General features: G+C 46.9%; 1 protein-coding gene and 2 non-coding genes across 3 annotated transcripts; all 3 read left to right on the top strand.

The window, feature by feature from the left end:
• Positions 1 to 12368: 12368 nt before the first annotated feature.
• TPT1 (tumor protein, translationally-controlled 1) lies at positions 12369 to 17408 on the top strand. The gene is made up of 6 exons (XM_071550887.1): positions 12369 to 12498; positions 12681 to 12754; positions 13396 to 13586; positions 14306 to 14411; positions 15687 to 15803; positions 17187 to 17408. The coding sequence occupies exons 1-6, from the start codon at positions 12471 to 12473 to the stop codon at positions 17187 to 17189; spliced, it is 519 nt and encodes a 172-aa protein (XP_071406988.1). The 5' UTR covers positions 12369 to 12470; the 3' UTR covers positions 17190 to 17408.
• On the top strand, positions 16998 to 17127 carry LOC139681087 (small nucleolar RNA SNORA31). The gene has a single exon (XR_011699465.1). It is a non-coding gene; the product is annotated as a small nucleolar RNA SNORA31 (small nucleolar RNA).
• A 669-nt stretch (positions 17409 to 18077) lies between the features above and the next one.
• Positions 18078 to 18213, top strand: LOC139681091 (small nucleolar RNA SNORA31). Its single transcript, XR_011699467.1, has one exon. It is a non-coding gene; the product is annotated as a small nucleolar RNA SNORA31 (small nucleolar RNA).
• The last annotated feature ends 7043 nt before the right edge of the window (positions 18214 to 25256 follow it).

Here is a 25256-nt window from a genome sequence, read left to right as displayed (position 1 = left end):
AAACAAAACCAAACTACCAAAACCAAACATAACTGTGTACATCGTGGCCACAGTGCTTTTTATTTTCAACAGAAAAACATGTATGTTCAACTTTGGATGTGCATATATGTCTTTTTTACCTCCTGATGCACTTTACTTGCTTGTACACACGTAAATGTTTGTGGCTTGAGGTGTCCATGCATGGCAGGATGCCCCAGATGGCAAATTTGCTGTGATTCAATGCCCAATGAGGTACAGGCTGAAAGGACACAGGACTGGACCATACTGCAGAACAACTCAAAACTAAACACAAGGAGTGGGCCTGTGGCTGCCCAAAAGACTGTGGAAGGTGGACGTGATTTCTTGGCACAGCTGAAACAAAGCAGCACGACCTCACAGCACCTCAGTAATCCTTTGCTTATTCAGGGATATCCAACACCACCTTGGCTGAGCATTTGAGCACAGTCATTAAATAGTAAGGAAGCTGATGGCAGATAAAGGACCTGACACATGTGAGGAGGGTTTTACTTGCTCTTTCAAATGTCGAAACCAGGTCAGAACTAAGACAGCAAAATTAGACCAGGAGAAATCCTCAGGACAGCAGCTAATGCACTTGGCAGGGCTGGGAGCTAGTGAGGCAGAATGGGCAGCAGTCCTCCATCACCTCAGCATGATCCCACAGTTCACTGAGGGTTATTTCAGGCCAGAGAAACAGCAAGAGATGATACCCTAGCCTCCTCACGATTTCTTGCTGCCTCATCCTTTCTAGAAATGTCCTTCCCTGAAGGCTGCACATGATTGACAAGTTAATAAAGGGGATTCAAGGATACAGGAAACCTCTTCCAAACCTCTTCCTGCAAAACCTACAAATCTATGCAGAGGCAGCTAACATCTCAGTGCTAAATTTCCTGACCTCCAGCACTCCTTGGCTGAAGGTTTTCTTCCTGAGCCAGGAGTACTTAATAGCCTTTTCTGTGTTTTTTTTCTAATTGCTTTTGCAATAATTGAAACTTTTGGCATTCACAGCATCCTCAAGCAATAAGTTCCACAGTATAATGATACATAGAGTGTTAAAAGGAGCCTTTTTTGACTCTTCTGAACCTGCCACCTCATCACTTTATTGATGTTCCCATAGTTTCTGCATGCTGAGAGACAGTGAATGATTGATCTCTCAACTTTCTCAGTGCTATTGTTGATTTCAAAGACTGCCATCACAGCTATAATCCCACATACCTCTTTTTAAAGTTGGAGTGTCCTATTCCAGATTAATATTCTGCTCCTTACTTGTCCTCTTGGTACCAGTCTTACTTTTATCATACGTTTTTGACATGGAGAGGCCAGGCCTGCACACAGCATTTGACATTTGGGCATACAGCAATTATACACTGTATCTATATATCTCACTATATATATTTACCCCTCTGTGTGTGTGTGTGTGTGTGTGTGTGTGTGTGTGTGTGTGTGTGTGTTCATTAGCTAAACTGCTTTTTATATATAAAGTTCCTTTAGAAATACAAGAGATAGGCTGGTTCTTCCATTTTCCCTGTCTCCCAGCAGTATCACAGCTATGCAGATAGACATCCAGGTGCCCACTGGTCCAGTGAAGGAATCAAACAGGGAGGAACACCCTGGTTCATCCTGTGTGAAAGTAGTGACAAATAATGAAATATGGGATTTTTTAATAAATATGGAAACTGTGTAGTCAAGTGTCCATGTAGAATGAGGCACACTGAGTTCTATAAGGATCTGAGCATCAGACAGACCTGTAAATCCACATTAGTGCAGGTTATGATCCATTCTATATTTACAACACTCAGAGGGGAATAACAGAAAATCACAGAATATTCTGAGTTGGAAAGGACCCACAAGGATCACTGAGTCCAACTTTTAAGCAAATGGCCAACATGGGGATCAAATCCATGACCTTGGTGTTACTCGCACCATGCTCTCACCAGCTGAGCTGATAGGAGGGTCCAGGCCACTTGTTTGTTTTGCAGAGGAGGATGGAAATCTCCAACAATAGGAAATCTGAAAAACAAGGTAGGCAAACATCTCCCCAGAAGTGTGCATGTCTAACTAACCCTCTGATGAAAGAAGAGTGGCTGATTGAATTCTCAAGGTCCTTTCCTACCCTTATCTTGAAGTGCCTCAGATTATGAGCCATCTCACAGATAGATAAACAGATGGGCCTCTGTTTTCTCAGACCACATTTATGGAGACAGTTTGCACACAGCTTTTTCTACCATCCTTCCATTAAAATTCCCCATCCTTATCAGAAAATAAATAACTAATCTGTCTTGGGATCTTAGAAAATTACAGCAGTTCTGTATTTGCAGTTGACAAGTGTTATGACCTCAAGTTACTGGATTGCTGTTTAACAAGGTGTTTTCCAAAATGCAATATTTTAGTCCTGTTGCCTGCTCTCCCCTACAGTGTTTTAGAGTAATGCTTTGCACAACTGAGAGACTGAAAGGTTCATCTACCCATTTCCTTATAATGGGTGTTAAATCTTACCATTCTCCTGGACCATCTGCAGCAAAGTTTGTTTTCTAAATGTAACTGTGTTCCTTGTTTACTACCCACTGGTAGTGTCAGAATTTTAGGGATAACACCATTAACATTCTATGTGCTCTGATGGTTATTTCTCTATTGACAAGACCAAGAGCTCATACCATGTAACAATGCCCTAAGAAGCACACAGCAATGGATCAAAATAGCAGAACTCAATTTCAGGCTTTAAAACATTTCTGAAGCTGAGTGTAGCACAGCAGGATTAGCCCCTCTAATGGTTAAAAACTCAACAGACCCCAGCGCATCACACGCGGATGTTAATTACCTGGAGAGAATAATAGCTGTTTACAGCATCCAGCTGGCCAGGAGCCCAGACAGGCTGTATCAGTTACAGACCCAAGATCGAATTTTATTTGCACTGGTCCTGGGGCACTTCAGGTCACTTGGGAACGACACCCTCAGCAATGGAAAAAGTTCTGGCCTCCTGCCAAGGTGAGCAGAGAACTCCCTGCCATACACCAGCTCCGGTCCCGCCATCTAGTGGGGTGACTCCATATGTCCCAGGCACTCAGAAAGTCTTACACCTGTCGTGGAAACACAGAGAGCTAGTGGAGGGAAGTCTTTTTTGAGTCTTCTCGATGGGGATCACTAAATTCACTGAGGATACAGTCCAGCTCACGTTTTCAGGGTGGAAAACTAGACAGAGGCATTCACCTTAGGAAAAAAAGAGATTAACTTTGGAGTGGTGCTTGTAGATAGAAGTAACCTTGGCTCATGTTGCAGTAAAACCAGCTGTGGTGTGGGATGGAGCCATGAGCTGCCTCCCTGGGACCCTCTTCTCCCACAGCCCAACTGCTGTGTTTGCACACAGGCCTGCCCCTCGCTCCCTGCCTGTGATAGGCTGCAGCCAGGCTGTGTCTGACCCCATGTCCTGCTAATCCCAGCCCTGGCTTCACTTCAGATCTTGGTTCCACACTGCTGACCTGGCTGGGGCACCATGGGGCTGAGCCCTTTTTGGGGAGGACACTTTCCCTGGCAGCCATCATCCACACTCCCAGCTCTCCTTCCCTTATGTAGCAGGCTCAGCTTGAGCTCACTTAACAAAGGCATCTGGTGGTGAGCTATCTCTGCTGTGGAGGTTAAATAGGATAAATTCCACTCTCATTCTTTGCAAAACAATTGAACTGGCCAGGCATGCACTGATTTTTTTCTTTTGTGGATGAATTTAAAAATTTTCCACTCTGATGTAAGAGCAGATCTCTCTGCAGAGAGCCAGGCTTGGTGCCCACAGACTAAGCAAAGTCCCAGCCAGCACAACCAGTTAAATCCCTGCTCACCTTTCCCTTAGGTTTGGCATAGGAGGACCCCTTTCTGCAGTGTACCTCTAATCTGAGTCAAAGGACTGTACCACATTGCATTTAAATAGGACTAAGATAGGGACTCACTAGGATTAAAGCTCTGGGCACTGTAGAACCGGAATGCTTCTCCCTCTGAGCACACGTGATTTCCAAGCAGACCCATCTTGCCATGCAGGACAACAAACACAGTTCTCTCTCATAACATTCCTTTTCCAAACCCTCTGGTTCATTCTGAATAGGGATATGATGATATTATTTTTATCCCAATAGAGTAACCAGTCTAAACAGGTGTAAATGACATCACATAGTTCATGTAAGAATCACCGGATGATGAATAGGACTACAAAGGATCCAGAAGCAGCCTGTCCCTCTATTGTGAGGCAGAATCAGCCATTATTTGTGTCATTAATGATGGATTTAGCATGCTTTCTGATCTCACATGAGCATGTTTCTAGACTATTCTCAAAAACCTGCAAGAACAGAGAATTACAGAATATACTGAGTTGGAAGGGACCCACAAGGATTGAGTCCCACTCTAGAAGTAGACAGCCTATTCCTTGCTTTGCTATTGGTTGTACTGAAAGCATTTTCAATGCCTAATCTAAAACTTCCTCACACCAAAATAAATTAACTCATATTTCTCCTACTCACTCCCTCTGCTCTCCTGAACCCTTGCCAATCAGTCCATACCTTCTTCACAATGTCTTGCTAAAGCTGGAGTCAGTGCTCCAGAAGGCACTAGCAGCACCAAACAGAGCTCAGCCTCTCACTTCTTCAGGACAGAAGAGGTTTCTGACACAAGACCTCACCACTTACCTACTCCAATATGGTGTGGGATTTTCTCAAAAGGTAAAAGAGACATTAGGAAATTTTCTTTTCACCAAAAAGGTGGTCAAGTATTGGAACAGGCTGCCCAGGGAAGTGGATGAATCACCACCCCTGAAAGGATTTTAAAGACATGTAGATAGGGCATTCAGGGACATGCTTTAGTGGTGGACTTGGCAGTGCTGCGTTAACACTTGGACTCAATGATCTTAGAAGCCTTTTTCAAATTAAATATTTCAATGATCCTATGATTCTGGTTCAGGTTTGGCGCCACTAGTATCTCAGATCTTTTCTGCAGAACTGCTGCCCAGTTCTCTGTCCATTGTCTGTGGCTGATCATTTCTGCTCTGCACTCAATAGCACAGCATCAGGGCACCCATATGGAGCACATTATCATCTCAGCATCCCCTGGCATTTACCAGTGGCAGAAAGCCTACAGCAGAGCAGAGGAGCAGGGACTGGATAAAGCAGCACTTCCCCCCCTGCACTCTCTCAGCTCCTAGTAGTGTATGGCTCAGAGCTTGCTTGAATGTTGTGTTGCATCTGTGAGCTTAAAAATCTTCAATAGATTTTCCTTCAGTAAATCTGTTCAACTTCTCATTGATCTGCTGGCATTGTCCAAGTGCCTTCTAACAATTCAGGCCTTTTGTCCAATGTGTCAAATCAATTTTAATTCTAATCTTAATCTCCAATACACTTAGGATCCTTCCCAACATAATATTATCTGCAACTTTAGTGAATGCATCTTTTATTTCACCATTCAGTACATTCATGAGGCCCTGGTAGCAGACCCAAGGAGCAGGTGCAGGCCTTTCTATCACAGCCCTTTGACTCACATGGGTGTTTATAAAGTTACTAATCCTCATATTGTAGGTGGGCAGCACCTTGCTTCAAAGTTATTATCTTGGCAATCACAGTCCTGTTTTTCCTAAAAATACAGTAGTTGCAGAGTCAGCTGACACTTCACACATTTCCAGGGTAGGATTTAGGTGAGCTGACCTGTCACAGATAAAAGAGGTTTGTGGCAGTGCAGTGACCTCTGTGTCTGTTCGGAGAAGTGCAGGAATCATCTAGTGAAACAGAGCTGTGGGTGTAGAGCCAAGGAAGATGCCAAGGATTTTCAGGGACCCAGCTGCAACAGGAGGAACTGTAAATACTGAAAATGCCAGGGTAAGAACACCTGGTTTTTTGTTGTTTTTTTTTTTCTGAGTGCAAGAGGGGTTGTTGCTGAACCAAAGGCCTTTCTTATATTCTAAAATATAACACCTTTGTCTGGGGTATCTTCATCTATCTAGTCCAGTCTAACACAGTCTGTTATTTGTGAATAGATCACACTTAATAAGGTACACTGATGATCAAAGCTCAACTCTTTCAAATACTAATATGAGATCTGGGCTTCTGGCTTACTACACTGTCAGCATAGATATAAATTATGAATTTTAGCTTGAGATACAAAACAGCCCAAGGACTGCCAAGAACTGAAAGCTGGCTGTATTCAGTAACGTAAACTCACCTGAAAGAATCAGACTTGAAAGCCTCGTTTTTTGACTTCCCAATTAATAAGAAGGTTTAACACTTAGTAATCAAATCTTTATTGGTGTGGGAAAGAACTCTATCAAAACCAGTTAGAGCTACAGTTTCCATCTGTGTGAGTAGAAGGAGGGATACAAAGTTCCAGCTCCTGTTTCAGTCCTAAATTCCAGACAGATTTGTGAAGACAAGCTTATCAGAGGCACATGTGCCCTCTCTCCTAACGCCAGGAAATGCACTGGGAAGGGGACACTGGGCACAGACTGCCTGGACAGCCTCTCTGCAGTGCCAGAGCTTACTCAGTCATTTAGTCTTTAGTTTTCCAGTTTCTCTCTACCAGGATACGTGTTTATATTCTTATGACTCTCTCCCCAGCACCCAGCAAGTTACGTGAAATATCACCACTACTATGTGACTTTCACAGCCTTTAACGAGAGTTAGAAGAGCACAGTGGTGCCATGCCTTATACCATAGCCCAGTATCACCTCTCTTCCTCCAGTCTCACCTCCCGTTTATTTCCACTGGTGGCATTTTGCAGGAGACTTAGCTGCAGGCAGGATCTGCCCCCTTTTCTTACAGCTCGATGGGAGTTGCCACAGAGGGCTGAAAATGTACTGATTACTTAGGGAAAGAATGACATAGCATCAGCTGTCATCTGGCATTTTAATCCAAGACACAATTAGTTTAGCACAGTCATATCCAGAAGCTAATACTTGATGGAAGTAAGACTGCAATAATTCACAACTAACTGAGGTGTGGCTTCCATAGAAAAGGTTTCTTGAGAGTCTCTGCACACACCTGCCTAGAAAATCTTCCTCAAATACTATTAAAAGACTCATCTATAAAACCATAGGATTTCTCTCAGTCCTTGGGGATTTACACATCACCAAAGATGATGCCCATTATCAGGAAAACCTGTCACATCATTTTGGATGTCAGTCAGCACTTAAAAGGAGGAGGGAGGGAGATACCACCATTTTAACCTATCACTCTGGAATGTATTACCCCTGGCTAGATGGGAGAACTGTTTGAAGAGGCTGCCTGCACAGAAGGCAAGTGAGGAACACTAAAGTTTTCTTCAAATGACATTTGTTTCTGAAAATAAATAAATAAATAGGAAAAAAAGCATTTTCAATTCTATTTCATCACAAAGTATCAGCACATTATGTAGTTATCTATTTATCATAGCAAATATTCAGCACCAGTACCTTGGTGAAGTGTTTCTTGCAAAGCCTATACCAACTAGGATATAGCTAACTTAGTTCTGGGATTTATTCAGAGCTATCTGAGTTTAAATCAGTTTTAAAAGCAACTCAGATTAAAAGGATACAAAACCTTGTCAACATTCCTAGTCTCATTTAAAGCTTCTTCAGCTTGATACTGATTTAGTTTAACTCCATGTCAAATTGCTGTTCGCACAGGAGCCTTGACCTATTTAACAGATGCATTTTTAAGTACTATCTCACATTTCACAATTGCAACTCTTAATATCGACCTACAGGCAAAGCAACATGAAGCTTAATCTACCTCCACATTGTGCTACAATGTTTCTACCCTGACTCCAGTAAACTGAGTGAACTGATGAATTTGTAAGAGGTTTCCACAGTACCACAGAAATATTCATTTTTCTAGAACAGTCCCTTCAAAATTAACCCAAATTAAAGCACACCTACTAACTGGATGTTTTTAGCTGCATATTACACTATGTAGAAGGAGTGAAATGTTCCCCTGTCACTCAATCCACTACTAAAGATGTAAGTTGCTCTTTTTCTACTGTAGTTTGTAAAATGAGAGGCTATCTTTTATCAGGCTAGATGCCACTGAGGAGAAAAAAAAGGCAGATAAGCTTTTGGGCAGAAACCCCTTCTCCAGGCCTGAAATAGCAGCAGTATTCTTGAAGGTGGAAACCAGCAGAGAATTACTTATAAATTTAATTATCTAAGCAGCTGGACCATCTGAAAAAAAAAAAAAGGACACTGATATCTGGAGCAAAGGAAGGAAGAGCAGGGGAGGAGATAAAATGGAAGCTCCTCTGGCACACACAAAGAAAGCAATGAGTAATTTACTGCCTGAGGAGAGTGAGGGACAGGGAATTGTATCCTGTGCTCTAGTGTCTCTGTCAAGTCCAGGATCATTAGCAGCACTAAGCATTTTAGGTCCCAGGATGTCTTTTAAAGGTATTTTATCAATGCCCCTGAAGAATCAGGGTTCAAGTGAGGTCTGGATTTATTTCCAATGGTGACAGACTGCTGCAGAAAAGTATATCCAAAGGGGAAAAAAGAGGTCTGGGCATTACCGTCCTTCTGCCTTTCATCTCGACCCTGACTGCTGGGCTAAATCTCACTTATCCTTGAAAAAAAAGAAGAAAAATATACCTGCACCCTTTTTGCAACTGCAGAAGTGTTGTCTCTGAACATACCCAACTTGATTTACCTGAGGGAGTAATAACAGGAAGACTCAAAGAGCTTTTTCATTATTTGCCCATTTGAAAAACATTACTTATTTGGAGAAATTGCAGCACCCAGTACAGCAAATGAACACCCATGTCCCAGGCTTTGCAAGGGATCTGGAGCCCCTCAGCAGTGTGTGACCCTGGCTCACATTGCAACAGTCAGTCCAGACAACGGCAATCACGGTGAGGAGGCCGCAGCTGGAGGTGGTCAGGACAGCTCACACCCCTCCACACCCACACTCCCCCCACACACACCTGTCAGCCTGCCCATGGAAAGGGTGCCCCAGCCGCAGCACTTTCCTGAGGCACCAGGGAAAGGCTGGGAGTGCTTCTTCTTGGAAAGGCAGTGTGTGCATTTGAGTGTGCCTGTGTTAAATGGGAAACTGGTTTGGAATATGCAGGTGCAAAGATGCTTTATAATACCACATCAGGAAAAGAAAGTGGACAAAAATAATTCTCTCCCTTAGGAAAAAGAAAAAAATTGAGGAACAAAAAGGGATGCATTGCATAGATGTGCCTGAAAACTGTTTCCATCTCGCATCAACTGGCAAAAAGAAAGTGAAAATGTGATCAGCCCAGCTTGGTGACTCTGTGTAATGAGAAATGGGCCAGGGATGACACATCCCAGAAACATCATAAGTAGCTAGACTAAAAGAAATGTGTTACTGAGAGGTCAAAAAATTAGGGAAAAAAGAGTAAATGTGGTGTTGAAACCCCTAAAATGCAACTATGGGTGATAAGTGAGAGGGACCAACTCTGCCCTGTGATGGGACAGGACTGGCTGTTCTCCAGAGGTCCCTGCCAGGCCTGACCCCCTCTGACTTGGGAAGGATGAAACCCTCCTCCCCATTTTGCAAGTTTAATATGAGTGGGCAGTGCCCTGGCAGCCAGAAGGGCCAAACATGACCTGGGGGGCATCAAGCACAGCATCACCAGCTGGCCACAGGAGGGGATTGTCCTGCTCTGCTCTGCACTGGGGCAGCCTCACCTTGAATACTGTGTGCAGTTTGAGTGCCACAATATAAGAAAGACATTAAGCTCTTAGAGAGTGTCCAAAGAAGGACAACAAAGATGATGAAGAGCCTTGAGGGGAAGCCAAATGAGGAGCAGCTGAGGGCACTTGGTCTGTTCAGCCTGGAGAAGAGGAGAGTGAGGGGAGACCTCATTACAGTCTATAATATCCTCATAAGGGGGAGAAGAGGGGCAGGCACTGAGCTCTTCTCTGTGATAGGACCCGAGGGAATGGTCTGAAGTTGTGTCAGGGAGGTTTAGGGCATATATCAGGAAAAGGTTCTTCAGGCAGAGGGTGACTGGGCAGTGGGACAGACTCCCCAGGGAAGTGGTCACAGCAGCAAGCCTGACAGAGTTCAAGTAGCGTTTGGATGATATTCTTGGGCACTCTTTGGGATGGTCCTGTACATGGCCAGGAGCTGGACTCAATAAGGGAGTGTTGACCTGCTGGAAGGCAGGAGGGCTCTGCAGAGGGACGTGGATAGGCTGGAGAGGGGCTGCTTCCAATGGGATGAAGTTCAATAAGGCCAAGTGCCAGGTTCTGCGCATCGGCCGCAACAACCCCATGCAGTGCTACAGGCTGGGCACAGAGTGGCTGGAGAGCAGCCAGGCAGAAAGGGACCTTGGAGTACTAATTGACAGGAAGCTCAACATGAGCCAACAGTGTGCCCAGGTGGCCAAGAAGGCCAGTGGGGATCCTGGCCTATATTGAGAACAGTGTGGCCTGCAGGACAAGGGAAGTGACATCTGCCCTGTACTCAGCGCTGGTGAGGCCACACCTTGAGTATTGTGTTCAGTTCTGGGCCCCTCAGTTCAGGAAAGATATTGAGGTGCTGGAGCGGGTCCAGAGAAGAGCAATGAGGCTGGGTGAAGGGACTGGAGCACAAGTCCTGTGAGGAAAGGCTGAGGGAGCTGGGGTTGTTTAGCCTGGAAAAGAGGAGGTTCAGGGGTGACCTCATCACTCTCTACAACTACCTGAAGGGAGGTTGTAGCCAGGTGGGGTTTGGTCTCTTCTCCCAGGCAACCAGCAATAGAACAAGAGGGCAGGGGCTTAAGCTCTGCCAGGGGAAGTTTAGGTTGGATATTAGAAAGAAATGCTTTCCAGAGAGAGTGATCAGGCATTGGAATGGCCTGCCCAGAGAGGTGGTGGATTCTCTGTCCCTAGAGGTTTTTAAGATGAGACTGGATGTGGCACTGAGTGCCATGATCTAGTAATCACAGTGGCATTGGATTAGGGATTGGACTTGATGATCTCGGAGGTCTCTTCCAACCCAGCTGATTCTATGATTCTATGATCCTTGTGGGTCGCTTCCAACTAGGTGTATTCTGTGAGTCCACAATATTTTGTGCCATGAGGTCTCCACGGAGCTCCCTGGCCCTCCTTGGCACACCCTGCCCAGGGCACTGGAGCCCTTCTGAACTCCATTTGGACCTCAAATGGCACAGGATCCCAAGAGTGTCCAAAGGAGGACAATGAAGATGGTGAAGGGCTTTGAGAGGAAGCTGAATGAGGTGCAGCTGAGGGCACTTGCTCTGTTCAGCCTGGAGAAGAGGAGACTGAGGGGAGACCTCATTGCAGTCTACAATATCCTCATGAAGGAAAGAGGAAGGGCAGGCACTGATCTCTTCTCTGTGGTGACCAGTGACAGGACCCGAGGGAATGGCCTGAAGTTGTGTCAGGGGAGGTTTAGGGCATATATCAGGAAAAGTTATTTCATCCAGATGGTGAGTGGGCAATGGGACAGGCTCCCCAGAGAACTGGTCACAGCACCAAGCCTGATAGAGTTCAAGTATATATGTATGGCCAGGCTTTGCAAAGGAAGATTTGGGAAGGGCTCTCCCCACGTGGGTGTGCCCTTTGAGTCTGTGCAGTGGATTTTTAGGTGAGGCACAGCATGTGCAGAATTGGCCCCACTCTTTAACTCCTCAGGTTCATCTGCCACGGCTGAGCGAGCTTGGACGATGACAATGAAGTCCTCAGGACTAGAACCTGCAGCCCCAGGTATTCCCAGGAGGTCTCCCATCCAAGTACTAACCAGGGCTGACCCAGTTCAGCTTCTGAGATCTGACCGGATCAGGGTGTCAGGGAGGCATTTATAACTGACTTAAGAGTTCAGGTGCAGGCAGTCCCGTGGTGTAAAGGAGAGCACTCTGGACTCTGAATCCCAAGGTCCTGAGTTCAGGTCTCAGTGGGACCGTCCCCTGGCAGTTCAATGCCTCCCTGCCATCCGATCCCGTCACATCTCGGATGCTCAGCAGGGTCAGCCCCGGTTAGTACCGGGTGCTGTGACAGTCCCGAGGACTTCACTGTCACTGTCCAAGCTCTCTCGGCCGTGGCAGATGGACCTCAGGACTTAAACGGTGGGGCCAGTTCTGCGCACGCTGTGCCTCACCTAAAAAATCCACTGCGCAGGCTGGAAGGGCACACCCACGTGGGGAGAGCCCTGCCCAAATCTGCGTTCGCGAAGTCTGGCCATACAAAAATTCAGTTATTATTTGGGTGCCGCTGCTGGTACCGCCCGTGAGGGGGCGCGCGGCCGCGGCCGCAGCCGGTGCTGCCCGTGAGGGGGCGCCCGTGAGGGGGCACCGGCAGCGGTCGCGGCCGCGCGCGGCGGGGCTGGGCGGCCCGCATCGCGCGTGCGCGGTGACGCGCTTGGGGCGGGGTGGGGAAGGCCGTGCCCGCCTATATGAGCCCCGGCAGGCGCTGACTCGGCCCTTTTCCGCCCCGCTCACCGCTCCCCTGCGTCAGGGTCGCTGCGCTGAGACCCGCGGCCGCCTCCCCCCTGCCCCTCTCCGCCGCCGCCATGATCATCTACCGGGATTGCATTAGCCGTAAGGAAGCGGGGAAGAGGCTGGGAGGGGAGAGGCGGATGGGAGAGCGCTCGGTGCGGGGTGGGGGGTGGACGGAGAGCGCGGGCCGGGCCCGGGCGCTGGGCCTGATGGTGCCGCCGCGCATGTGCGGGGCAGGCCCGGGGAGGCGGGGGCTGACCGGAGCTATGCGTGTGTCCCCGCAGAGGACGAGATGTTCTCGGACATCTACAAGATCCGGGAGGTGGCGGACGGCCTGTGCCTGGAAGTGGAGGGGAAGGTGAGTGCCCGCCCGCCCGTCCCCCGAGGGAGGCAGGGAGGGATGCGCCGGTGACTCAGGGCCGGTGGGGAGCGGGGGTGGCGTGACTAGGAGGGAGGGGGAGACCCAGCATGGCCCGCTGCCTGTGCAGGGGTAGGGGCAGGACTGGTGCTGCCCCGGGTGGTGTCTGAGAGAGCCCGGGACAGCCAGACTGGAGTGTAATGGAACCTGGGTCAGACACCTACGGTCACAAAATCATAGAATGGTTTGGGTTGGAAGGGGACCTTAAAGATGATCTGGTTCCAACCCTCTTTCCACGGGCAGCTTCCACTAGACCAGGTTGCTCCAAAGCCCCATCCAACCTGCCCTTGAGCCCTTCTGGGGATAGGGGGGGATGAGGCATCCACAGCTTCTTTGGGCAAGCTGTCAGTGCCTCCTACCTTCACAGTAAAGAATTTCTTTCCTAAAACCCAATCTAAACCTACTGATTTTCAATTTAAACGCATTCCCCCTTGTCACTGGGAAATTAGGCTGCAGTTAGGTTCCTTGCACTGATCTGTGGCTCTGGAGCCGTGTCCTGCTGTCAGGTCATAGGTGTGTGAGAGTGATAGCATTAAGGTGTTTTGCAGAGCGGTTAAGTGTTTTGATGTCTCTAAATCTAGATGGTCACCAGGACAGAGGGTCAAATTGATGACTCTCTAATTGGTGGCAATGCCTCTGCTGAAGGTCCAGAGGGAGATGGAACAGAAGCCACGGTCATAACTGGTGTTGATATAGTAATTAACCACCACCTTCAGGAGACCAGCTTCACAAAAGAATCCTACAAGAAGTACATCAAGGATTACATGAAAGCGTAAGTGTCTTTAAGCTTCTCCTTTGACATTGTGAAGTTTGTGGCTGATATATTAAAAACAGCACTGGACTTATTCCTAGTAGGTGTTAGTTCTGATACAGGTGGGAAACTGGCTGTGAACTTCAGTAATGTGTGAATACTTGGCAAAACTGGAGCTGTAAAGACTGATGCTGGAATATCTGTGTTTATCTTGGCTGAGGTAGAGGACCTGATCACATGCTTTAGATCTAGTTTGTAACCTTGCTGTTTTCTTCTGTATTTCCTTTTGCCAAACCTTCATGTGGAGGAGAGTGAGGTGGTAAAGAGAAGCTTTCTGAAACTTTCTTAAGTTGTCAAATGACTAAAAAATGTGTGTGAATAGGACATTTTTCTAATTCAAGGTGTACTTTCTGTTGCTTGCTGTTCAGTGGGTGACTACTACAGGTGAAAATGCTTTGTGACACTGATAGATAGTACTCTTGGTGCTGTGGAAAGCAGCTTGCTGATTTTTGTCTACCGCTGGCCTAGAAGTAAAATGACCTTGAGATGAGTGGCAGGCACTGTTTTGCCATTTCACTAGCAAAATTAAGTTAAAATCTGGGGGCTTTGAGAGGGAGTGGGGGGAAAGGCAGCAAAATGAAAGATTGACAGGTAGTAACTGTTATGATGTGACACCAGTTGGTGAAGTTATTAAGCTAGAATGTATTTTCAGGGTTTTGCATTTTTGTTTTGCTCTCCAGAATCAAAGCCAGACTTGAGGAACATAAGCCAGAGAGAGTAAAGCCTTTCATGACAGGGGCTGCAGAACAAATCAAACACATCCTTGCCAACTTCAAAAACTACCAGGTAACTTGCATCTCCTTAGAGTAGTATTGTAATATTACAGTCTGATTCACCTGCTGAACTGGCTTGTTGAGGATTTTGAGTGCTCCTGCTCTGAGGATGTCTAACCAAGAGTATTGGCAACCCTGAGAGTTGGGGAGGAGAAACTGTGAAAGGGTGTTAAGTGTGTTTGGGGATCTCATTTCAACTTGTAGTGCTACGTTTGTTGTTACTGTGATTTAGGCACTATGGAGCTAAAAGACTGGAAAGGTGGATCACTTTGCCCCTTGCTGTGTCTTACACTGTTGATAGCAGTGTGGTAAAATTATAGAATCACAGAATGGTTTGGGTTTGAAAGGATCATCTAATTCCAATCCCTCTGACATGAGCAGTAACACCTCCCACTAGATAAGGTAGCTCAGGGCTCCTTTCAACCTGGCCTTGAACATTTCCAGAGATAGGGTATCCACAGCTTCTCTGGACAGCCTGGGCTAGTGCCTCCCACCCTCACAGTTAAGAATTTCTTCCTAATATATAATCTAAATCTGCTCTTTTTCAGTTTAAAGCCACTTCCCCTTGTCCTATGGCAATGTGCCCTTGTAAAAGTCCCTGTCCAGACTTCTTGTAGTCCTCTTTAGGCACTGGAAGGCTGCTGTAAGGTCTTCTGGAGCACTCTCTTCTCCAGGCTGAACAGCCCAACTCTCTCAGCTTGTCTTCATAGGAGAGGTGCTCCAGCCCTGTAATCATGTTTGTGGCCCTCCTAGATTTGCTCCAAGAAGTCCACGTTCTTACCTTGGGGTCCCAGCTTCAGGTGGGGTCTCACCAGAAGAGAGCACAGAGGCAGAGCCACCTCCCTCTGCCTGCTGTCCACACTCCTTTTGGTGCAGCCCAGGGTACAGTTGGCTTTCTGAGCTGTGAGTACATATTGCTGAATCATGTTGAGCTTTCTGTCAACCGGTACCCCAGGGTTTTCTCCCCAGTGCTGCTGTCAGTCCTTCTCTGCCCAGTCTGTATTTGTGCTTGGGATCACCCTGACCTGGGTGTAGGACCTTGTACTTGATCTTGTTGAACTTCATGAGGTTCCCATGGGCCCACTTCTTACGCAGTTTGAGGTCTCTCTGGATGGAATCCGTTCCCTTCTGTGGTACTAAGATGGACAAGCTGTGGAGAGCAAAATCCCTGCAGCTGGTCAGGGAGACTTAAAAAGTGAACATGGTGACTTTGTATTGCTTTTGTATAAAAATGCATTTTCTCCTGGTAACAACTGATACAATGTCTCAGTAACACATTGCTCTGAAGTTCTTTGTAGGAGAGAACATGAATCCAGATGGTATGGTGGCTCTCCTGGATTTCCGTGAGGATGGTGTAACCCCATATATGATTTTCTTTAAGGACGGCTTAGAAATCGAGAAATGTGTAAGTACTTACCCAAGTTGGATGAATGTGCCTGACTGAATGGTGAGCTCCTTCAATGCAGCACTTGTTCCATTGCATCCCTGTGTAAGTTGAACAGTAGCTGCCAGTTTAAAGACTCAGAAGTTTGTGTAAGTACAGCCTATTTGTTGCTTCATATTATGCAAAGTGCCTGAAACTTCCCTTGAATGCTATTCACTTGCACTCAAAGGGGATGTAGTGTCACTGCAATGATTCATGGTGACTTAATGGCTAAGAAATGCAGAAGGAATTGCCCTAGTGAGATCTGTGTGATTTGGAATGGTTTTAAACTATTAGATAAAAGTCAGTGTGCTCTGTAGTTCAGATCCCTCTGGTGGGGTTTAATTGTGAAGTACCTTTCATGGTGACATTCCATCTTATTTCACTTAAACTGATGCCCTTATTTTTTATGCAAGAACTGTCAGTTTAAATATTGCCCTAAATTTTGGAACTCAGTAATGCTTGACAGAATACTTAACCTTACTTTCTCTGGAACCTCCAACTACCTGAGCTCAGGATAGCTCCCATGGTCTGCTGATGCTTCTCTGTATTGGAATGTGTTTCAACAAAACAGTATTTGGATCGCAACACTTGTGTTCTTTTGCTTATTTGGAGAGCTGTGGAATTCACTGCAGTGTGGGATCACCAATTGCTTTGCCCAGTCATTGTGGACTTAGGAAGTCTGTTTATAGCCAGCTATATTTATCTGTAAAGCCTTTTAGAAATTTTCTGGTATGCAAGTCATGTAAAGATGAGCCAGCTTCTAGTGTGGAGCAGTAGGCCAACTAAGGAATGCTTTATGGCCAAAATGGACATGGCACCTCCTGCAGCCTGATCGAGGGGCGATGTCTCTCCTGGGCCCTGGAACAGGTGATCACCTGGAAGGCACCTCCTCAGAACAGAAGCTTGTGTGCATCTTCTCTACAGGGGCACACCTTTTGGATGTGCAATTTTGGTAAATCCATCTACTTCAAGATGGAGTGAAAGAATATTGACAAGGTGTTCCAGTTTTAAGAGACAACACATAGATCGTAAACTTTGGTAGTTCTTTAGATGTGCTCTTAGTTAAGAGGAAATGGGAACTGTGGTGTGTCAAGCAAAAAGGGTATGAGTATTTTGTCCAGCTTTCTAAGCAGCTGATTGGTGCCAGTTGATCTGTATGACTGTAAACATGATCAGCATCCTCTGATAGACCGCGGGCACTTTTCCTGTTGCTCTCTGGTTTGCACTAAGATGCAAAAACAATTTCCTTGCGCTTTCTGCCTGCCTGACTGTGGCAGCCCAGATTGAATTAGGGAATACAGAAATAAGAAACTTACTGTGACTGTCATGACCTTCATCTAACACTTGCTACTCTTGTTTCAGTAACAAATCAAACAGTATGGTTTTGGATCACTTGTCTTCATAGCTGGCTGCTGTTTCTTCATCGGCACAACACCAGGAACCAGCGATGTCTAACAACTGGACTGATGTCATCTTGAGCTTTATTCACTTATTTTGACCCTGATTTGGAGTGGAGGCATTGTTTTGAAAAACGAAAAAACATCTCTCATGTAGGTTGTCTAAAATAAAACTCATTTAAACCCATTCTAGGTGATGTCTGATGTATTTCTTAAGGTGACACACGAGAGGATGCATCAAGGATTTGGTACGGTCAGTAGCGTAGCCTGGTGCTAGTGTGCTACAACTGGACTGTTTCCAGACAGCTTTCACACAGTTTGTCTGTGGCGCTGAGGTCAATAAGGCAAAGTCCAAGAAATGTCATCATGGAATGGATCACCTTCATCTTTTGTGGTTTCACAGACTTAGCACTGGAAAAGATAAGAAATGAGTAATAATAAAATTCCAGAATGAAATATGTCCTACTAAAGCTGAGTGCTGGCAGACCTTTGTCAGACAAGAATACTGGAGTTAGTCCTTAGTTCTAGCACAGCTCCAAGATCAAGGTAGGAGGGTGACTGGAGCAGGAGCTTCAACACTAGCACTCTGAGTCCAGGTATGGCAAACATTGTGGGGAGAGGGTGAAATGACTAGGTTTTCCAAACAGCCTGGCTGTGGTACTAGCTCTCTTTGTATTTGACAGCTATTGAGTAGCATGTTGACTAGAACTCTGTCAAGTTGCAGGATTTGGAGGTTTTCTGTGCTTGACCTGTTAGAGCTGCTGGAACGGCCTAGTCCAGCCCTAGACTTCCTGCAAACCGAGTGCATGTCTGTGCTTATGACTTACATTGTTCCTGCTCTGTTCCTTGTTAGGAAATGCATCTGTTTGACAGACCTGGAGCAAATGGCCGTTGCTTCTCTGGGTCTTTCTGAGATGCAACAGTAACAGGTTCCTTGCACTTTCTACCTGTCTGACCTCGTGGCAGTTTGGATTGAATAAAGGAACACAAGTGCCTTCACAGCTCCAGCTGGCTGTCACTGCTGACTGTACCTGACCGGGAATGTTGCCTTGGACTGCAAATCATTAACTTTTTTCCTGCTGCAGTGATGCCAGAGGCATAGGAGGTTTAGGTGCCTGAAAAGGGAGGGCATGGCCCACTCACCAGCTGTTGATCTCCTTCAGAGTTTTCACATCTCTCATGTGTCAGTTTTTGGCCCCTGGTACTGGAGGGTGGAGGTGGAAGTAGGTTTCTGCAGGGGTGAGATAGATGTGGCAGCAGGCTGGGAGGAGTGAGAGACTGGAGGAGGGAGTGGAGTGTGCCCTAGTTATCTCTGAAGTTCCTGTCTAGTTAAATACACCTTTTTTTAGTTCTGTGTGAACTTCATGTACTTTTACTTTTTTTTAAACTTTCCCAAGAAAGGATCTTGGGCTAGCTGAGCTTCTGGATGACATACAATTTTGGTGTAACCTGCCTTCACTCAATGGGGCTGAAAGGCAGAGAGTCAGGTTCAAAGCCTGGATAAAATCCCTGTGAGCCAACTCTTGCTTTCCTTGCAGAAGATTTGTTGAATGGGGCTGGGTGAGGATGTTATCTCGCATTTCCTGTGGCATCTTTGTTAAAAACTGGGAGCATTAAAGGAAAGGAGGAGGAAACGGGTGCTTAGCTGAGACTTTTGCTTCTCAGTTGAGCTGAAGTTAGTGTGGGCAGGGCAGTGCTGGTGTGATTGTGTGGCCCCTAAAGCCCTGGCTCCCATTTCCAGTTGTGGAGCTGATACGTGGGAGTGGAGATGGCTCCTCCCCCTGCCTGGCTAGTTATGCCAAGGCTGGGAGCCCTGGGCACCAACCTGGATCAATTTGCCACGTGGCATCTGTGTACAGATGAGGTGCTGCTTTGAAAAGCAGGTGCTTCAAACTACGAGCACAGCCTTGCTGTTGGGTTGAATGGCAAATTGTGTGACATCCTGTCTGTACTCCAGGCTAATTGGGATATTTAATTGGTGTGTGCAAACATGCCTAACGAGGGGGTGCTGTGCTCTGAGCAGTCTCATGCTTTTCTGCATAGTAGAGTCTCTGATAGGAAGTCTCCTTCCAGCCTGCTGTAAGGAAGTGTCAGTTCAAAGGCTCTGGAGATGGAGGACTTGGTTATGGTCTGTTTTCCTTCAGTGAGCTGCAAGAGGAGTGTTTTTGCTAATTGTTGCACTCACTGCACTTCTCACTAATGCACTGCTGCCTTCAGTTTCCCAGGTAAATGGGCAAATCTTGCTGCTCTGCATTGTCAAATCTATCAGACACCAGTGAGGAGAGGTTAAACCACAATGGCAGGGAAGGATTGTGGCAGCAACAAGCAGCTGTCAGCCACAGTGCTGTAGCTCCCTGCTGTGGGCAGGGGGAGGGAGAGTTGTGACCCAGCTCCTTGCGCTGGGCGTCACTGCTTGCTGTTAAGTGGGAGGTCCGTGGCTGGTAAATGCACTTGTCAATGGTCCGTGACGCAACTCTGAGTTGGAAAGGAAGTCAGCATATTTCCTCATAACCCAGTTCCTCTTCTGGCCCATCTTCAAGCAGTTCTCTCCTGGAACTGAAAAGCTGAAGTGATTTGGGAATACAAACTTTGTACTTTGCACAACAGCCTTAGAGCTATTAAATTTATAAAAATCCCCAGTGACAACAAATGATCCTGGTGCTGCTTAAACACAAGCCTGAACTGAAGGACAGTATTAAAATCTATCCCCATCTTGTTTTAGAACGTGTGTTTATCAGGCTTGTATCTTACATTCCTGGAAAGATATTTTCAGTCGCTGGAAGGGCTGTGGAACTGTAAGGATCCAAATAGCTTTTTCCCTGAGCCTTGTGTGGAGTAGTTTAGGCAGCAGGGTAGAAACTTTTCCCCTGCAGGCTCAAGTCTACACCCACTCTGAGCTGGATGCTGACAGGGGAGCAAAGCCTGATTTCTCATGAAGGGGAAAAAGCCCCTGCCTTTTCAGTTTCGCACTTCTGTGGTTAAGGGAGTGATGCCTTGGGGCTGGAGGAAGCAGTTGCTGTGCTTGGCACCTGTCCCATGATTCCCGTGAAGTTTTGCCCTCCCTCCTTACTGTTCCCCTTCAGTGCCTACTTTTTGTCTCGTAGTTTTGCTGCTCAATCTACAAACCCACTCTGTTTTTGCCCTCTGAAAGCAAACAAAAAAGCCCATTTCCCATGAGCCAGTCACAGTGATGTTAATGTCCATATGCTGCTACAGCAACTTGTTCCTTGGTTGCCTACTTTGAGAGAAAGGGTGCAGCAGACTTGGGGATGTTCATGCAGTGGAGGGAACTTCTGGTGTGCTGGGAGAGGCACTGGTGTCCCCATTGCCCCTTCCTGAATACCCAGCCAAGCCAGCCCCACTCTGTCCCTTGGCTTTGCCCACTCAGCATGGGCCGGATGCCAAAGCCCAAGTGAGTGATGGTCCTGGAGCCTTGTGAAGCCCTCACTTTTGGCACAAGGAGGTAGAAACCTGCAAAGGGAAAATTTTAAATGTAAGTATGTAGGAAACACAGGTTTGGGGGGCTTTTATTGTGGATTTTTTTTTAACTTTGTTTAGCTCATGGCCAGGAGGGAATTACCATAAGCTTAGGACATGGTTGTTGCCAGAGAAGTAAAATTAGACTAGTTTGAAAAAAATATGCAGCAAAAAAATTTAAAAGCTGCAATTTTTCTTCCCTTAGCAAGTCTCTGGCTGCTGAGCTGGCAGAGGCCAGCCTGCTGCAGTCCTGGCAGTGTTTTCAGTGACAGCCCTTTAGGGGAGGATGCTTTTATTTAAGAACAATAGCATCTGCATTAAGATACTTATGCTGTCTCCGCACACTGCAGCTGACTTGGAGCAGACAAGACACCTCCCTCTGCTCCTGTGAACCTCCATCTACTCTTCATGTCTGTAGCCACTCCCTGGGATGTGGCTGCCATTGTAAGCTGGTATGTTTAGCCCTGGATCAGCCAGCCAGAAAATCTCTGTTGCTGTTAGCCCACAGTGGGAGACCAGGAGTTAAACACCATTAATATTCATTGAGCTCAGAGAAAAATGTCTTCGTAGGAGGAAAGAAAACCCCTAGCCACGCCTGAAAGTTTTTGCCATAAACAGTACAAAATCCACTGCCAAGAGCACAACCATGCTGGTTTGCAGCCCCTATGTCTTGGCTGCCTTTTGGTTGAAGCTGCGGCTGGAAGCTGTTGTGCAAAGGTTGCAGCCAAGTGGCTGTGGCCAGGGCTGGTGACCTGAGGGAGCTTTTTTTGAGTGCCAGCAAATGCTGGCAACCCTTCAAGTGTGTTCTGCAGGAGTGCACAGCATGCTGAGGATGTGCCATTGCTACTGGGTACTTAGATCCATTAGAGCTGCATTCATCACCTTCCACTTCAGGTATAAATGAGCCAAACACCCTTGGAGGCTTTTTTAAAACTATTTTGGTTGTGTGATGCCAGCTTGCCAGAGGCAGCAGCTGGATGGCGGTAAAAATGCTGAGCAACCATTTCTCTGCAGCCCTCCCTTTACCCTGGGAGCTAACAGCTGGGATTCACCTCACCATCTGTGGCCAGCAGCAAGAGCAGGCACTGCTGGCACTTCAGAGAGCAGCCCTCCTTCTTCCTACCCTCAGCAAGATGTGGGCATGCTGGCAGCCCTGCCAAAGCAGTGAAGCTATTTAAGTTTTTTTTAAATAAGGAATGTCCATAAAAGTAGATGTCCAGAAAGGTTTTAAAGATTAGCTTCTCAAATTCTTTGTACAGACTAGTGGAGAAATGGCCCTGTAAAGCTGGATGCTCCCTCCACGCTCACTGTGGGTGCTCATCTAGCAAAGCCTCACTTGCTGCTGGAATAGTCTGGTTTGAGAGCTGAGGTTTATCTCCTCTATCGATAGCTCTGTCTGAGCCAGGCACCCTCAGCCTCTCCAGTTGAGGCAGAGAGGGATAATTTTGCTGCCACTGCAACTGAATGTTTGCTGTAGGCTGCAGCCATAGAACTGCCTGAAGCTGCTGGTGCTTCTTCTTGCTGCCCGCAAAGGGCTTTCAGGAAGTCAGTGCAACCCTTCACCTGTTGGCTTCAGCTGCCCCAGCCTGGCAGCCACCTCCTGGCAGCATGTGCCATCTACTTCACCTGTCATGGGTCTGAGAGTGCTTTGACCCCCATAAACCCATTTGATTTTTAGTCCAAACGAGCAATATAGTAGCTGCCCACAAGTAGAAAGGTTTCATGTTCATGGCCACCTCACTGCGGGAAGGATGTGCAAGGGGAAAATCTTGTGGCTGGGGGTATTTGGACTGGTGGAGTCTGGATACAGCCCATGCTGCTGGCAGTTTCTCCCATTGCTGGAGTATAAATAGCTTCTTCCCAAAGCTGGGTCTGGCCAGCTGCCAGAAGCAGGCTTTTTGGGAATCTATGCTGGGCTTTATGTGAGTCTCAGGGAAAAAAAAAAAAATTAGAGGTTTGAAGCTTCTGGCAGGTTTGTCTCATTTCCCTCTCCCAGTGCTATCAACCCTTCCACCACAGACTGCTGGGAGCAGCTGGGCAGGTGCAGGCATAGGCCCAGGAGGCTGCTGAAGGACTCTCCATCATTTCGTTTGTCGCTTTTAATCAAGCCTTTGCCCTTGCCTGTTCCTCTGGTGCTCAGTACTTGGTTATCTGTCTTAGAGCAGCTGAAAACCTTCCCTGCCTCCTGGAATTGCACGGGTCCCATCTCAAGAACAAGCTCCAGAGGTAAAACTAGTTAATGGAGTAAAGCGGAAAAGAAACAGTTCTCTTTCTTTCAAGATTGAAAATCAACCACTACAGCTTCTGCTGTTTGTTTGCCTGTAGCTGCAAACATAGTGCCTGCAAAAGCCTAAACACCTGTGTAACACCATCGGGAGCAGAAAGTCCTCTTGGGGGTGCATTCCTTCTCCAAGGAATACATTTTGGCTGAGGTGCTTCTAAAACCAGCCCCAAGCAGTTCCTTGTGCTGAGGTTTGCTAAGGTGGACAGGAAAACAGGGTCTCCACTGTTAAGTGCTTGACCCTTACTCATCACACAAGCCATAGGTGTGGTCACCTGAAAGGAGGCTCCATGGCACCTGCATTCATTGACCCTTCTGGCTTACAGGTGCCTTTTTTCTTTTGTGTTGGGATTTGTCCTCTTTGTGTGAATAATTGAACACTTCCTGAGAAAGGCTGGCCCTGGAGCCTGAGAGTCACACAGCCTTGATGAGGAAAGCCAAGAAGAGTCCCTCAGTCCTACCACTGGTATGAGAAAAGGTGCAGGTTGTACCCAGCCACAGCTCTTTGAAGGGCTCAAGATGCAGAACTGTCTTTCAGGTGAGACTGGAGCAATGGCTCAGCGCTTATACATCTTTAGTGAGAAAAATTTGTTAGGAGTCCATAAAAAAACAGATGTCCATAAAAAACCTGACTGATGAAAATGCCATCCTGGTGACAGGGACATGTGAATGAGAAGGGCATAGCTGACATGTAAGAGGTATGTTCAGCTGGAGCCAACTTGAAGCAGCTGAAGGCAATACATAATTGACTCAAAGTATGGGCAACTTTTAGGGAACATCCACTGTGATCACAGTAGCTAGTGAGCTCTGATCCCACTTGGAGCTCTGTGTCAAAGATGTGTCAGCAGCAGAGGTCTTATATGACTTTCTGCCAGCTCAAAGCCAATATTCGTGGTGCTTTTTGCTCCCATTCCTCATGCAACCCTAACAGCCCACCAGGCTGTCCCCCCAGCAGCCTCGTGGCTGGCTGCAGGCAGAGGATGAGGCAGGCAGAGCTGTGGGTTGACAGGAGAGGAGCACAGGAGCACAGGGACCAGCCTGTCCCATGCTGGGTTCAAACCCATGCCCCTCCTAGTTTGCAGTGGCAGCCTCCAGTAACTTGCCTTCTTGTTCCCTCCTATCCCCCTGGCACCCTAATGGGGTGGCTGCATTACCATCATCTTATGTCAGCTCAGGTCCAGGCTGGTACTGCCTGGGCTTACTGAGGATAAAATGTCCAATGACTCCAAACTAGTCATTTGGGAGAAATAATGCGAGAGAGTAGACACATTTTTAATCTCATTTAATGGCATTTTGCACATTGATACTTCTGCTTGTGCCTATGGGACCAGCTTGTTGACCAGTGTTTTGACCACTTATATTCAAGGACATCTGCATGAGCAGAGTTCAGCAGTGAGCAGGCAGCAGCACATGGAAAGCCCAGCAGGGAATCGGTGTTTGTCTCTGCTGTGAGTCCAGAGTTTAAATTAATCCAAATGTGGGGGCTAGGGAATCAGACCTGAATGCCTACAAGCCTCCTCCTCTCTTCTGGCAGATGGCAATCATGCTAACACCACTTGCATAAGGTCTTCTTTCAGAACAAGTGAGCAGAGCTGGAGAGCTTTTGCTGGTTATTAACTAGTGGATCCAAATGAGGTTGTCCCAAATGTTCAGTCATTATCACAGTGTCGCATGAAGTTAGACCAGTCCTACAGTGCCCTGGGTTACTGCTAAAGTGGGAATATGGGGCCCACAGCAGTGTGTTTATCCTGCTGCTTCTGTCTCCAGGACAGTTTGTGCTGCAAGATCCCATGGCTTGGCTGCAGGCTGGATGATGACATGCCAAAGGCACCTAAAAACTCCATCTTTACCATCCGTTCCCACCAGGCAGGAGCCAGCAGAGTCCTTGAATGTACAGCACATTTTTAATGCTCTACATCAGCATCCCTGTGGGCTCATTGTTCCCTTCACTCATGCCGCTTTTTGTTGCAGCTAAAATTCCAACTGCACCCTAGCATGCTAGAAAGCTTTCAAAATCACAGAGGAAGGAGGCAAAAAAGTGCTTCTCAAGCTGCCTGGCTTCTGGACTGATCACTGGTTATCTTTTCTTAGTTTACCCTGGCATAGTATTTCCTAGTTCCATTTTTGAAATGGTGTTTCCTCACTGTCCTGTTCCTCATTTATAGCTGATGCTATTCCACAGAAGGCTGCAAGCCAGTGCACCGCAGCATTCCTCACCCCTTCTGTTGCTCATTAGTTGGAAACTCCATTGCTTCTTATCACTCTCCATGTTTTTAA

The sequence above is a fragment of the Pithys albifrons genome, chromosome 1, assembly GCF_047495875.1.
Source record: "Pithys albifrons albifrons isolate INPA30051 chromosome 1, PitAlb_v1, whole genome shotgun sequence".
Classification (NCBI taxonomy): domain Eukaryota; kingdom Metazoa; phylum Chordata; class Aves; order Passeriformes; family Thamnophilidae; genus Pithys; species Pithys albifrons.
The sequence above is the reverse complement of the archived record's forward strand: the minus strand, read 5'-3'. Positions and strand labels throughout refer to the sequence as shown.

Bases quoted from the DNA above. Each gene is read 5' to 3' on its own strand.
- TPT1 (XM_071550887.1), top strand. From the start codon at position 12,471: ATGATCATCTACCGGGATTGCATTAGCC. The intron at 12,499-12,680 runs GTAAGGAAGCGG...GTGTCCCCGCAG, and splicing joins CTACCGGGATTGCATTAGCC to AGGACGAGATGTTCTCGGAC. The intron at 14,412-15,686 runs GTAACTTGCATC...ATTGCTCTGAAG, and splicing joins CCAACTTCAAAAACTACCAG to TTCTTTGTAGGAGAGAACAT.